The sequence below is a fragment of the Scyliorhinus canicula genome, chromosome 1 (assembly GCF_902713615.1).
Source record: "Scyliorhinus canicula chromosome 1, sScyCan1.1, whole genome shotgun sequence".
NCBI lineage: Eukaryota > Metazoa > Chordata > Chondrichthyes > Carcharhiniformes > Scyliorhinidae > Scyliorhinus > Scyliorhinus canicula.
Genome location: NC_052146.1, coordinates 286,941,218 through 286,955,989, shown reverse-complemented (window position 1 = coordinate 286,955,989; position 14,772 = coordinate 286,941,218). Strand labels below are relative to the sequence as shown.

Genomic DNA, 14,772 nt, shown 5'->3' with positions numbered 1-14,772 from the left:
AGAGGAAGAGCTGGGAGGAGAGTTGGAGGTCGGGCTATGGGAGAAGGCCCTGAGGAGAGTCAAATGCATCCTTATCGTGTGCCAGGCTTAGCCTGATCCAGTTCAAGGTGGTCCACAGGGCTCAAATGGCTGTGGCCCAGATGAGCAGGTTTTTTTGAGGAGATGGAGGATCCATGTGGACAGTGTGGGGAAGGTCCTGCGAATCATGTACATATGCTTTGGGCATGTCCGAGGCAGAGGGGATTCTGGCAGGGGTTTTCAGATGCCATGTCGGAGGTCCTGGAAGGGAGGGTGACTGCGAGTCCAGAGATGGCAATATTTGGAGTGTCGGAAGATCCGGGAGCCCAGGGGGAAGAGAGGCCGACGTTTTGGCCTTTGCCTCCCTGGTGGATTTTGCTGGGATGGAGGGTCTCGGAGCCTCCACAAGTCGGGGGTTTGGGTCAGTGACATGGCAGGGTTTCTTAGGCTCGAGAAGATTAAGTTTGCCGTAAGGGGCTCTTTACAGGGGTTTGCTCATGGTGGCAGTCGTTCATCGATTTCTGCAAGGAAAATTGACCGCCAGCCTGGGGGGGTGGTGGGGGGGCATGGAAGTGATGATTAAGGGCAGGGAATCTAATGTATGGGCAGTTAGGGTTTAGGGCTGGGGGAGTTGGGTGTGTTGCTGTGGGGTTTTCTGCGCATGTTGGATCTCTGTTGTTTAAAATGTTAAAATTATAAATGGCTCAATAAAATATTTCCGAAACAAAATCTTGCCAAAAGTTGATATTGCATAATCAGCTGCTCTTGGCCTGACTTGCACTGTATTATGTGAATTTTTTAAAAAAGGAAGAGGCCTACTGTGTCCTGGTTAATATTTATATGTCAACAAACATCACTAAAACAGATTATCCAGTCACTATCACACCGGTGTTTGTGGAAGCTTACTGTCTGCAAATTGGCTGTGGCGCTTCCTACCTTAATGATAGTGACTGCAACAGCACAACAACTTATATAGCAGTGTTAATGTGATGTACCCCCCCCCCCCCCCCCCCCCCCCCCCCCCCCCCCCCCCCCCCCACCACCACCAAAGAGGTGTTTCACAGGAGCTTTCTAAAATAAGACAGCAAGCCACACAGGGCGGTATTAGGTCAGATGCTCAAAGAGGTGGGCCTTGAGGAAAGTCTGAAAGGAGATACATCAGACAAATGTAATTCATTGCATGGAAAGCATTTTGGGATGTCAGGAGTTCAAGAAAGGCACGATATAAATGTTGTTTTCTCTTTTCTATTCCCACGGGTAGGGCTCATGTCGGTACCACTTCCATTCGGTACCACTTCCATACACTTCCAAGAGGCCAGTTTCAAACTGATACGAGTAAAGGTCAGGAAATGTGCTGTCCTCAGCCAATTTTGAGGAAGTCCACAATGTTGGGGAAGTTAAAATCTCCCATCACAACCACCCTATTGCTCCTACATCATTCTATAATCTGTCTACATATTTGTACCTCTACTTCACACTCGCTTTTGGGAGACCTATAGTAAAGTCCCAACAATGTTACTGCACCCTTCCTATTTCTTAGCTCTATCCATATTGCCTCAGTGCTCGAATCCTCCATCGTGCCCTCCTTAATCACAGCTGTGATATCATCTCTGACCAGTAATGCAACTCCTCCACCCCTTTTACCTCCCTCTCTATCCCTCCTGAAGCATCTATACCCTGGGATATTTAGTTGCCAGTCTTGCCCATCCCTCAACGAAGTCTCAGTAATACCAATAACATCATATTCCCAGGTACTAATCCAAGCCCTAAGTTCATCTGCCTTACCTGCTACACTTCTCGCATTAAAACAAATGCACCTCAGACCACCTGTCCCTTTGCGATCATCATCTCTTCCCTGTCTACTCTTCCCCTTAGTCACATTGAGTTTATTATCTAGTACCTTACTGGCTTTAGTTGCTGCCTCTTTACTGACTGCTAACTTCCTAATCTGGTTCCCATCCCCCTGCCACATTAGTTTAAAACCTCCCCAACAGTGTGAGCAAAAGCACTCCCGAGGACATTGGTTCCAGTCCTACCCAGGTGTAGACCATCCGGTTTGTAATGGTCCCACCGTCCCCAGAACCGGTTCCAATGTCCCAAAAATCTGAACCCCTCCCTTCTGCACCATCTCTCAAGCCACGTATTCATTCTGACTATTCTTAAATTTCTACTCTGACTGTTTCGTGGCACTGGTAGCAATCCTGAGATTACTACCTTTGAGGTCCTACTTTCTAAACTTATCTCCTAACTCCCTAAATTCTGATTGTAGGACCTCATCCCGTTTTTTACCTATATCATTGGTGCCTATATGCACCACGACAACTGGCTGTTCACCCTCCCCCTTCAGTATGTCCTGCAGCCGATCTGAGACATCCCTGACCCGTGCACCCGGGAGGTAACATACCATTCGGGAGTCTAATTTTCGACCACAGAAACGCCTGTCTACTCCCCTTACAATTGAATCCTCGATGACTGTAGCCCTGCCAGTCTTTTTCCCGCCCTTCTGTGCAGCAGAGCCAGCCACAGTGCCTTGAGCCTGGCTACTACTGCCTTCCCCTGGTGAGACATCTCCCCCAACAGTATCCAAACCGGTATACCTGTTTTGGAGGGAGATTACTGCAGGGGACACCTGCACTGCCTTCCTGCTCTTTCTCTGCCTTTTGGTCACCCATTCCCTGTCTTCCTCACCAATCCTAATCTGCGGTGTGACCAACTCACTGAACGTGTTATCCACGACCTCCTCAGCATCGCGGATGCTTCAAAGTGAGTCCATCCGCAGCTCCAGACCCGTCATGCGGTCTAACAGGAGCTGCAGCTGGACATACTTCCCGCACATGAAGGAGTCAGATGCATCGGCCGCATCCCTGAACTCCCACATTGAGCACGAGGAGCATAACACGGGTCTGGGACCTCCTGCCATTTTCACACTTTAACTTAACTGATTACAAATAAAGTATCAAATAATGAATAAATGAAAGGAATAAGGATTTTACTTACAATCACAATACTTAGCAACACACAAAGAATTAAATTTCTCCCAGCTACTGCTAATTGGAGCACTTTCCTTACCAGCCAATTAGGTCCCCGCTTTGCTGTGATGTCTCTCTTCAAGGTAAGTTTTTAAAGAGGTAAACTTACCTTCCCGACGACCGTGGTTGTTTTTGTTGATCGAGTTTTTTGAGGAGGTTACAAAGGTGATTGATGAGCGGAGAGCGGTGGATGTTATTTATATGGACTTCAGTAAAGCCTTTGACAAGGTGCCTCATGGCAGACTGGTATAAAAGGTGAAGTCACACGGGATCAGAGGTGAGGTGATAAGATGGATACAGGACTGGCTTGGTCACAGAAGGCAAAGGGTAACAGTGGAAGGGTGCTTTTCTGAATGGAGGGTTGTGACTATACAATAAACAATTTGGAGAAAAATGTAGCTGGTCTGATTAGGAAGTTTGTGGATGACACCAAGGTTATTGGAGTGTCTGTGTTGAGGATTGTCGGAGGATACAGTAGGACATAGATAGGATGGAGACTTGGGCAGAGAAATGGCAAATAGAGTTCAATTCGGACAAATGTGAGGTAGTGCATTTTGGTAGGTCTAACATCGAGGGGAAATATACCGTAAACGGCAAAACTCTTCGGAATATAGAAAGTCAGAGAGATCTGGGTGCGCAGATCTTTGAAAGTGGCAACAAAAGTGAACAAGGTAGTCAAGAAAGCGGATAGAATGCTTGCCTTCATTGGACGGGGAATCAAATATAAAAACTGGCAAGTCATACTACAGTTGTATAGAACCTTGGTAAGGTCGCACTTGGACTATTGCGCACAATTCTGGTCGCCACACTACCAGAAGGATGTGGAGGCTTTGGAGAGGGTGCAGAGGAGCTTTACCAGGATGTTGCCTGGTCTGGAGGGTGTTAGCTATGCAGAGAGGCTGAATAGACTTGGACTGTTGTCATTACAACAACGGACGTTGAGGTATGTCCTGATAGAGGTTCAGAAGATTGAGGGGCATAGATGGAGTGGACGGGCAGGCACTCTTTCCCCGGGTGGAGAGGTCAGTCACTAGGGGGTTTAGGTTTAAGGTCCGTGGGGCAAAGCTTAAAGGAGATGTGCGAGGCAGATCTTTTACGCAGAAGGTGGTGAGTGCCTGGAACACGTTGCCAGGGGAGGTTGTGGAAGCAGATACATTGGGGACGATCTCCGATATGGAGGCCAAGTATTTGCGCCGTCGTGAACGCCTTCACGTTTCACGACGGCACGAACAGGGCCCGGGTACAACCTATTCTGGCCCCCACAGGGGGCCAGCACACGCTGGAGCAGTTCATGCCGCTCCAGCCTCCTTGCGCCGCACCAAATGGCGCCGATTCTCGTTGGGGCATCGTGGCGTGGTTGCGCCGATTCTCCGCCCCGTCGCAGGGCTCGGTGAATCGCCCCCATTAACAGCGTTCAAAAGGCATCTTGACAAACACATGGATAGAATGGGTATAGAGGGATATGGCACAAGGAAGTGCTGAGGGTTTTGGCCAAGGGTTGGTATCATGACCGGTACAGGCTTGGAGGATCAAAGGGCCTCTTCCTGTGCTGTATCCTAAACTCTGGTGTTGATCCTTCTCCATGGGAAATTGAGTTCAAGAACCTTGCCCTCTCTTTCTCGAATCCCATCTCACTCCACCTTAACTGAACAATCTTTTCAAGCCCAATGTCCCACTTGGCAGCTCTACCCTCTGACTTTCGATTACTGTTTTGACCCTCCTTCCTCTCCCCCAACAGAGGTTGATCTGTCTGTCACCTGAGGGGTAGAGCCACTGAGCTCTTCTTGGCCAACATCATCTCACCTTTCACCTTGCCAACTCTCTTCCTTCCTGCAAAAGTCTCTTCAGAACCTTCCTCTTCTGATTCACTCTTTAAAAAACAATATTACACTGGCTCTTCAACATTCTCCTCTCCCCTTTGTAAACTTTGCTTATGTTCCAAGTGATAGACTTTCCTTTAAGAAATCCATGTTGTCACTGTTTGGGCAATGAACTAATTTCAAACTGATGATTTGTGCTTTCAAGTGAGAAATGTTAATAAAACCACTACTTCTCGTCTCTGAAGTTGTCAAGCTTTTCTTTTTTTTTAATAAACAATTTTATTGAGGTAGTTTTTGGCTTTATAAACAGTTACAGACATCATCAGAAAGGAAGCAAAAAAGGCAAAAATGTGCAAACATCCACGTACTTTCAATACTTCCATCATACCGTATTGCACAAGCCCGCTCCCCTCCCACCCGTACTACCCGCCATATTTTCCCTCCTACTCTACTCTACCCCCCCCCCCCCCCTCCCCCCACCCCCCTGCTGACGCTCACTCTCCCGCAAAGAAGTCAATAAATGGTTGCCACCTCCGGGTGAACCCCTGCACAGATCCCCTCAAGGCGAACTTAATTTTTTCCATCCCCAGGAAACTTGACATGTCCGCAAGCCACCACTCAGTCTTCGGGGGCTTTGAGTCCCTCCACGCCAATAATATTCGTCGCCGGGCTATCAGGGAAGCAAAGGCCAGCACATCGGCCGCTTTCTCCCCCTGGACGCCCGGGTCTTCCGAAACCCCAAAAATTGCCACCCCTGGACTCATCACCACCCTTGTTTTTAGCACCTGGGCCATGACCCCCGCAAATCCCTCCCAGTACCCCCTCAGCTCAGGGCATGCCCAAAACATGTGCACATGGTTCGCTGGTCCTCCCGCGCACCTAGCGCATTTGTCCTCTATCCCGAAAAATTTGCTCATCCGAGCCACCGTCATATGGGCCCGGTGAACGACCTTAAATTGGATCAGCCCGAGCCTTGCACATGTCGCGGTCGAGTTTACCCTACTCAGGGCCTCTGCCCACAGCCCATCCTCCATTTCCCCGCCTAGCTCCTCCTCCCATTTAAGTTTCAGTTCCTCTGTCTGGAACCCTTCCTCCCTCATGAGCACCTTATAAATACCTGAGACTCTACCCTCCCCTTCGTCCCTCCCAGAGACTATTCTGTCTAGGATCCCCATTGGCGGGAGGCGCGGGAAAGATGGGACCTGTCTACGAACAAAGTCCCGCAGCTGTAGGTATCTAAAATCATTTCCCCCTACCAACCCAAATTTCTCCTCCAAGCTCCTCAAACTCGCGAAGCTCCCTTCCAGGAACATATCACCCACCCTTCCCGCCCCTGCTCGCCGCCATACTCGGAACCCCCCATCCATACTGCCGGGGGCAAACCGATGGTTGTCGCAGATTGGCGCCCAGACAGACGCCCCCATCTCCCCCACATGCCTCCTCCACTGGCCCCATATCCGCAGGGTCGCCACCACTACCGGGCTGGTGGTGTACTTGGCCGGCGGCAGCGGTAGAGGAGCCGTGACCAGGGCTTCCAAACTGGAGCCCCTGCACGAAGCCGCCTCCACTCGCTCCCAAATAGACCCCGTACCCACCATCCACTTCCTTATCATAGCGATGTTGGCTGCCCAGTAATAATTGACCAGACTCGGCAACGCCAGCCCTCCCTCGCTGCGGTTCCTCTCCAACATCGCCTTCTTCACCCGCGGAGACTTTCCCGCCCAGACAAAGCTCATGATCAGCCCGTTAACTCTTTTGAAGAAGGACTGTGGGATAAAGATCGGGAGGCACTGAAAAATAAACAAAAATCGAGGGAGGATTGTCATCTTTACAGTCTGCACCCTCCCTGCCAGCGACAGCGGGAGTGCATCCCATCTCCGAAACTCTCCCTTCATTTGCTCCACCACCCTGGCCAAATTTAACTTGTGCAGCCTGCCCCAGTCTCGCGCCACCTGGATTCCCAAATACCGGAAATTTTCCTCAACTAACCTAAACGGTAGCCCTCTCAATCTGTTCTCCTGGCCCCTTGCCTGTACCACAAACATTTCACTCTTGACCGTATTTAATTTGTATCCTGAGAACTGGCCGAACTCCCTCAGCATTCCCAGTATAGTTCCCATCCCGGCCACTGGGTCCGACACGTACAGGAGCAGGTCGTCTGCATAAAGAGAAACCCTATGTTCAACCCCGCCCCTCACCATCCCCTTCCAACCCTCTGCGGCTCTCAGCGCAATCGCCAGCGGCTCTATGGCCAGCGCAAACAGCAGCGGGGAGAGCGGGCAGCCCTGCCTGGTCCCTCGGTACAACCTAAAGTACTCCGACACTTCTCTGTTGGTCCTGACGCTGGCCCTCGGGGCCTGATATAATAATTTGATCCAATCCACCAATCCCTCCCCGAACCCAAACCGTCCGAGCACCTCCCATAGATATTCCCACTCCACCCGGTCAAAGGCCTTCTCGGCGTCCATAGCCACCACTACCTCCACCTCTCTACCCGCCGGGGGCATCATTATCACATTGAGCAATCTCCTCAGATTGGCCGCCAGCTGCCTACCTTTCACGAACCCCGTTTGATCCTCCCCAATCACCTCCGGTACACAGTCCTCCATTCTACCCGCCAGTACCTTTGCCAGGAGCTTGGCATCTACATTAATCAGGGAGATTGGCCTGTAGGACCCGCACACCTCCGGGTCTTTACCCCGCTTTAATATCAGAGATATGGTGGCTTGTGACATCGTCGGCGGCAGGGTCCCTCTGTCCCTTGCCTCATTGAAAACCCTCGCCAAGACCGGGCCCACCAGCTCAGAGAACTTCCTATAAACTCTACTGGGTATCCATCCGGCCCCGGGGACTTCCCCGACTGCATGGCCTTTAGGCCCCCCAATACCTCCTCTACTCTAATCGGGGCCCCCAGCTCTTCCACTCGCCCCCCCCCAACTGTTGGGAATGTTAACCCATCCAGAAACCTTTTCATCCCCTCCGGTTCTTCTGGCGGCTCCGAAGTATACAGCTTACGATAGAAGTCCCGGAATACCCTATTCAATTCTGCCGGATCCTCCACTTTGTGCCCCCCCTCGTCCCTCACTCTACCTATTTCCCTGGCCGCCTCCCTCCTCCTAAGTTGCTGCGCTAACAGTCTGCTAGCCTTTTCCCCATACTCGTACACCACTCCCCTCGCCTTCCTAAGCTGTTCCACGGCCCTGCTCGTGGATAGTGCCCCCAGTTCCGCCTGTAGCCTCTGCCTTTCCCTGAGTAAAACCTCCCCCGGGGACTCCGCGTGCTCTTCATCTATCCGGCCCATTTCCCTGACCAATCTATCCATCTCTGCCCGGTCTGCCTTGGCTCTATGGGCCCCAATTGAAATCAGCTCCCCCCGCACTACTGCCTTTAGCGCCTCCCACACGGTCGCCGCTGAGACCTCCCCAGTGTCATTCACCTGCAGGTAATTTTTTATACATTTCCGAAGCCTCTCGCAGATCCCCTCCTCCGACAGCAGTCCCACATCTAGCCTCCATTGCGGGCGTTGATACCTCGCTCCCCCGAACTGCAGGTCCACCCAATGCGGGGCATGGTCTGAAATGGTAATTGCTGAGTATTCCGTGTTCTTTACCTCCCCCCTACAGTCCCTGCTTAGCACAAAGAAATCTATCCTGGAATATACTTTGTGGACGTGCGAGTAGAACGAGTAGCCCCTTCCTGTTGGCTGTCCCTCCCTCCAGGGGTCCACTGCCCCCATTTGCTCCATAAACCCTTTCAGCTCCCTTGCCATTGCTGAGAGCCTACCCGTTCTGGGACACGACCGATCCAAAGTCGGGTCAAGGACCATGTTAAAGTCCCCTCCCATTATTAGCCTGCGAGAATCCAAGTCCGGGATCTTCCCCAGCACTCTTTTAATGAAGTCCACGTCATCCCAGTTCGGGGCATATATATTCACCAGCACCACTCTTCTCCCCTCCAGCCTGCCCCGTACCATCAGGTATCTGCCCCCCCTGTCTGCGGATATGCCCACTGCCTCAAATTGCACACGCTTGTTGATCATGATTGCCACCCCTCTGGACTTCGAGTCCAAGTCCGAGTGGAAGACCTGGCTAATCCAGCCCTTCCTTAGCCTGGTCTGGTCTGACACTTTCAGATGTGTCTCCTGCAACATAATTACGTCCGCCCTCAGGGCCCGCAAGTGCGCGAACACCCGCGCCCTCTTAACCGGCCCATTCAGTCCCTTGACGTTCCAGGTGATTAGCCTGGTCGGGGGGCACATCCCACCCCCCCCACCCCGCCGGTCAGCCATAGCCTTTCTCGGGCCGGCCCCTGACCCGTGCGTCGCGCCCTTCCTGGCCCGCCCTATAGCTGCCTCCACCCTCGACCTCCTTTCCAGTGCCTATTTCAAGTCCCTCTCCCGTCAGCAGAACAACCCCCCCCTCCCCTAACCCCATCCCCCGATACCCCCACCCCTGCCATCTACTGGCTATAGCTTTCCCCCCCATCTGACTTCCTTGACTAGCCAATCTGCTAGCCCGGTGACTCAACACTCCGGCGCCTTCCTGTCCCATTCCCCTTGTTTCCCCGCCCTCCTCCCCACCCACTGGGGCAAGCCGGCTCCAGTGTCTTCCGCGAGCTGCACAAAAAGCCCAAACAGGAAAAAAAAAAGGGAAAAAAACATAGAAAAAAGAGAAAAAGCACATAAATGTCCATGAACAAAGGAAAGAGTCTCAAATGTTCCGTTTGGCCCCATTGGCCCAGCAAACCGTTGAGCAGCAGTCCAGGCACATTCGGCGTTCCTCCCCACAGAAATCCTCGGGCCCTAACTCGTGTCCTTAGGGCCTCCTTTCGGGACCATCCCCAGGTCCCTCACAAAATCCATCGCTTCTTCGGGCTCGGAAAAGTAGTGGTGTTGACCCTGGTGCGTGACCCATAGCCGAGCTGGGAACAGCAGACCAAACTTCACGTGCTTCTTGAACAGCACCTCCTTGACATTCTTAAAGGCTGCTCGCCGCCGAGCCACCTCCTGGCTTAGGTCCTGATAGATGCGGAGCACACTGTTATTCCACGTGCTGCTCCTGGCGCTCTTTGCCCACTGCAGCACCCGCTCCTTGTCCACGAACCTGTGGAACCTAATCACCATCGGGCGGGACGGTCCGCCCAGCCGCCCCTGCCTTGCCTGCACCCTGTGTGCCCCCTCCAGCTCCAGCGGTCGCGGAAAGGCTTCAGCCCCCATCAGCTGCTTCAGCAGGTCTGCTACAAACGCTGCAGCATCAGCTCCCTCCGCCCCCTCCGGGAGGCCGACCATCCTCAGATTGTTCCTGCAGACTCTATTCTCCAGCTCCTCTACTCTGTCCAGCAGTCTTCTCTGCCGCTCTTTCAGGCCGTCCACTTCTAGCGCTGCAACCGTTTGCGCATCCGCCTGCTCCTCCACCGCTTCTCCCAGCTCCTTAACTTTAACATCCTGGGCGTCCATCCTCTGGTTCAGCTGATCCACCGCTTTCTGGATTGGGTCCAAGCTGTCCCGCTTCAGCGCTTCAAAACTGGACTTCATTACCTGGAGCATGTTATCCAGCGCCAGCTGGATTGCTGAGTCCGGGTTCCGTGTGTCCGCCATCTTAGGTCCCAGGTAATTTTCTTCCGGTCCTTGTCTCTGTCCCTTTTTCTCCTTCTTCTTCTGCTTTCTGGAATCCCGCTGTTCCATATGCCGCAGCCCGCTCCTCAGCGCCTCCGCTGCCGTTTTCCTTCGCCCAGCTCCTTCAATTTGACCTCTTGGGCATCTGAAGTGGGTCCAAGCTGTCCCTCCTCAGCAACTCCAAACTTTTTCTTTTTCCCTTTGTCCTGGAGGAAGGAAGGTCCGTGGGTCCGCCATCTTGACCTGCAGGTCAGCTTCCTCCTTCTCTCTCTCTCTCCTTCTTCCTCACCTGCTGGCCTCCACACTTACATCCTCTGCAGCCCGCTCTCCTCCTCTGTTCCAGGCAGCCTTTCTGCCGCCTCCGTAGTCCCGCTATCGCGGGGAAACAGCTGTTCCAGCCGGCCGGAGTGAGAGCCCACCGAATGTGCGGCTCACTCGGACATCGCCGCCACCGGAAGTCGTTGTCAAGCTTTTCTGTTAATTAGCGACAGAACCACTGAGACTATAAGCAATGTAGTGGTGCCTCCTAGTGGACTATGAAATATCGCGCTGCTTCCGAGCGGGACCTCCACTGGCTTCTGTGCCCCAGGGTAAATTCACCTTCCCGTTTTGCAAACTGGATCGAAGCCAGTTGATCTCAGAGTAACTTATGACACACATCTGGCTGCTACAGCTGTGCAATCGTAAGTTCTATATCCCTTGTGTTCTCTCTCTCCCGGAAATTTTGTAGAGACCGGCAGGTACCTGTTCTGGTCTGGAAATGGGTTAGGTATTAAAGCCGGTGTGACCTTACCCTGCTGTGAGCTGGAGAGAAACGTATTGAAGACAACAGGAAACCTGCTAGACCTTAACCCCTGCCCCACTCCCATTCCACTGTCTCGTGTTCAAAGAATTGAAGATCCTCAATTGTGAGGAGTGCCAAAGGCCTCGACTAATATTCTTTGGGGGAAAAGGATTGAGGACACACAATTAAAACATACTTGGATATGCATTGAGAAATGCTCTAACTACAGGGCTATGGACCAGGAGCTGATGATGGATAATGTGTGTGTCCAGAACCAGGGGCCACAGTCTGAGGATTCAGGGTAAACCATTTCGGACAGAGATAAGGAGACATTTCTTCACCCAAAGAGTGGTGAGTCTGTGGAATTCATTACCACAGGAAGTAGTTGGTGCTAAAACATTGAATATATTCAAGAGGCGGCTAGATATAGCAATTGGGGAGAATGGGATCAAAGGCTATGGGGAGAAAGCAGGATTAGGCTATTGAGTTGGATGATCAGCTATGATCGTGATGAATGGCGGAGCAGGCTCGAAGGGCCAAAAGGCCTCCTCCTGCTCCTATCTTCTATGTATGTAAATAGATTGGGGTTGGATAACCTTTTTGGTTGAAAAGATATAATGGGCAGAATATCCTCCCTCTGTACCATACGTTTTCTATGTTGCCACGCCAACCAGGCATTAACAAATTGAAAGGCACGATTTTACAAAGTTTTTTGAGTACCCAATTCTTGATTGGAAAAAAAATAATTGTGTACTGTATTTTTTTTAAAAAAAAATCAATAATGAAAGCAAATGGAATGTTGGCATTTATAGCTAAAGGGATAGAATATAAAGGTAAGGAAGTGTTGTTGCAACTATACAAGGCATTGGTGAGACCATAACAGGAGTATTGTGCACGGTTTTGACCCCTTATTTGAGGAAAGATGTGGTGGTGTTGGAGACAGTTCAGAGAATGTTCACCAAGTTGATTCTGAGATGAGGAGTTTGTCGTATGAAGAGAGATTGAACAGTTTAGGCCGATACTCTCTAGAATTTAGGAGAATGAGGGGTGATGAAATTGAGGTATACAAGATGATATAAGGTATGGATAAAGTAGACATGGGGCAGATGCTTCCTCTTGTGGGGTATTCTAGAACGAGAGGTCATTGTCTTAAGATAAGAAATAGCAAATTTAAAACAGAGTTGAGGAGAAACTACTTCTCCCAAAGGGTTGTGAATCTGTGGAATTCGCTACCCCAGAGTGCAGTGGATGCTGAGACAGTGAATAAATTCATGGAGGAGTTGACAGATTTTTAATTGGTAATGGGTTGAAGGGTTATGGAGAAAGGGCAGGATGGCCAGGATGATATCAGCCCTGATCGAATGGCAGAGCAGACTCAATGGGCCAAATGGCCTAATTCTGTTAAGTATCTTATGAACTTATCTTTTAAATTTTCTTTTATTTTTAAAAATGTTTTCCGATTAAGGGCCAATTTAGCAGGGCCAATCCACCTACCTTGCACATCATTGGGTTGTGAGGGTGAGACCCATCCAGACATGGGGTGGGACAGAACCTGAGTCCTTGGCACTGTGAGGCAGCAGTGCTAACCATTGTGCCCAAATCAACACCGTGCGGATGCATAAATTCATAAGATGGCCCATCTTATGAACTTAAGAATCTGCACTGTGTTGATTTGGGCTCACGTGTGACATTTCCCATTGAATGGCTGGCGATAGTCACTAAGTAGCCTCATTGATGGAGAAATGCCACAACCTACTGGATGCTAATGGTGCTTATGGAACGAACCAGTACCTTCAGCAATAGAGTGAGGAATTTGAAGGCGGAATTAAATTAAGTGTGGTGTCGATATTGTAGAACATGCAAGATTTAATTTTGTTCTTTTCTGTCTTCAGAGATTTACATTGGAAGAGCAGTGGCTGAGGAGACAAAATGGTATGTAATTGTCTTTCACAAAAATAACCACTTTCCTATGTTTAATGACATGAGCTTGCTATTAGATCAGCAATTCTGATACTTCCTATGTTCCATTCCCATTTAAAAAAAAAAAAATTTTTAAAGTGCCCAATTCTTTTTTTTTTCAAATAAGGGGCAATTTAGCGTGGCCAATCCGCCTACCCTGCACATCTTTGGGTTGTGGAAGTGAGACCCAGCAGATACTGGGAGAATGTGCAAACTCCATATGGGCAATGACTCGGGGCCGGGATCGAACCCGGGTCCTCGGCGCTGTGAGGCAGCAGTGCTCACCACTGTGCCCCATGTTCACTCATTTATTAATGTTAAGAAAGTATTTCCAAGCAAGTGAACTGATTATAATGAAATGATTAGAATGGGATTCTCCCATCTTTGGTGTACCATGGCTGCAGTATGGGATATTTACAGGATGCACTGAGGTAATGCTCCAAGCTTTCTTGACAGCCCCTCAACCATCTAGAAGGACAGAGGCAGCATGGGAACACCAGTACCTTCAGCTTCCCCTTTGAGTCTCATTCCATCCTGACTTTTTGTTTTCTTTTTTATAAATTAAAATGCCCAATCCTATTTTTTTTTCCAATTAAGGGGCAATTTAGCATAGCCATTCCACTTGCCCTGAACATCTTTGGGTTGTGGGAGTGAAACGTATATTACTTACTCTTTGAAGCAGCCGAGTTTATGAAATAAACACTATTCTTTTAAAGATTAACTAATTTAATGAGTCATATAAATAATATTCTGTGAATCCTTTGTACTTAATACTCAACTGGTAAAAGAAATAAAATACAGTAAAGATAACTAACTAACAATACATCTTGACTTTTCACTCTCCTGAAGCACACTTTCTCAGAAAGAGCGGGAAAGTCGTTCTTATACCATCTGCTAGTGAGACATCTAGTGTTGAATTTACTGTCCTATATTTACATACATTGATCATGTATATTCATACACTGAGATCACTACAGCACCCAGCAGACACTGGGAGACACTCCGCACGGACAGTGACCCGGGGTCGGGATCGAAACTGGGTCCACGGTGCCATGAGGCACTAGTGCTAACCACTGCTCCACGGTGCCGTCCCTGACTTTGACAACCTATCACTGTTCCTATTCCTTCATTTAACACAATGCCGGAGATACTCTGTGTAGATTTAGATCCATATCCACTGGTGGCCATATTTGGGGTGTTGAGGGCAGTACGGTGGCGCAGTGGGTTAGCCCTGCTGCCTCACGGTGCTGAGGTCCCACGTTCGATCCTGGCTCTGCGTCACTGTCCGTGTGGAGTTTGCCCATTCTCCCTGTGTTTGCGTGGGTTTCGCCCCCACAACCCAAAGATGTGCAGGGTAGGTGGATTGAACACGCTAGCATTGGCAGCACGGTAGCATTGTGGATAGCACAATCGCTTCACAGCTCCAGGGTCCCAGGTTCGATTCCAGCTTGGGTCACTGTCTGTGCGGAGTCTGCACATCCTCCCCGTGTGTGCGTGGGTTTCCTCCGGGTGCTCCGGTTTCCTCCCACAGTCCAAAGATGTGCAAGT

The 14,772-nt window shown here is 50.3% G+C and overlaps 1 protein-coding gene across 1 annotated transcript in view; it reads left to right on the top strand.

Moving 5' to 3' along the window:
* Positions 1 to 14,772, top strand: part of si:ch211-125o16.4 (neuroblast differentiation-associated protein AHNAK) — a 55,507-nt gene that overhangs the window by 23,336 nt on the left and 17,399 nt on the right. The window contains exon 2 of the mRNA XM_038794879.1: positions 13,158 to 13,197. Coding sequence (XP_038650807.1) covers positions 13,195 to 13,197 — 3 coding nt within the window. The 5' untranslated portion in view covers positions 13,158 to 13,194. The remainder of the gene's footprint in view (positions 1 to 13,157; positions 13,198 to 14,772) is intronic.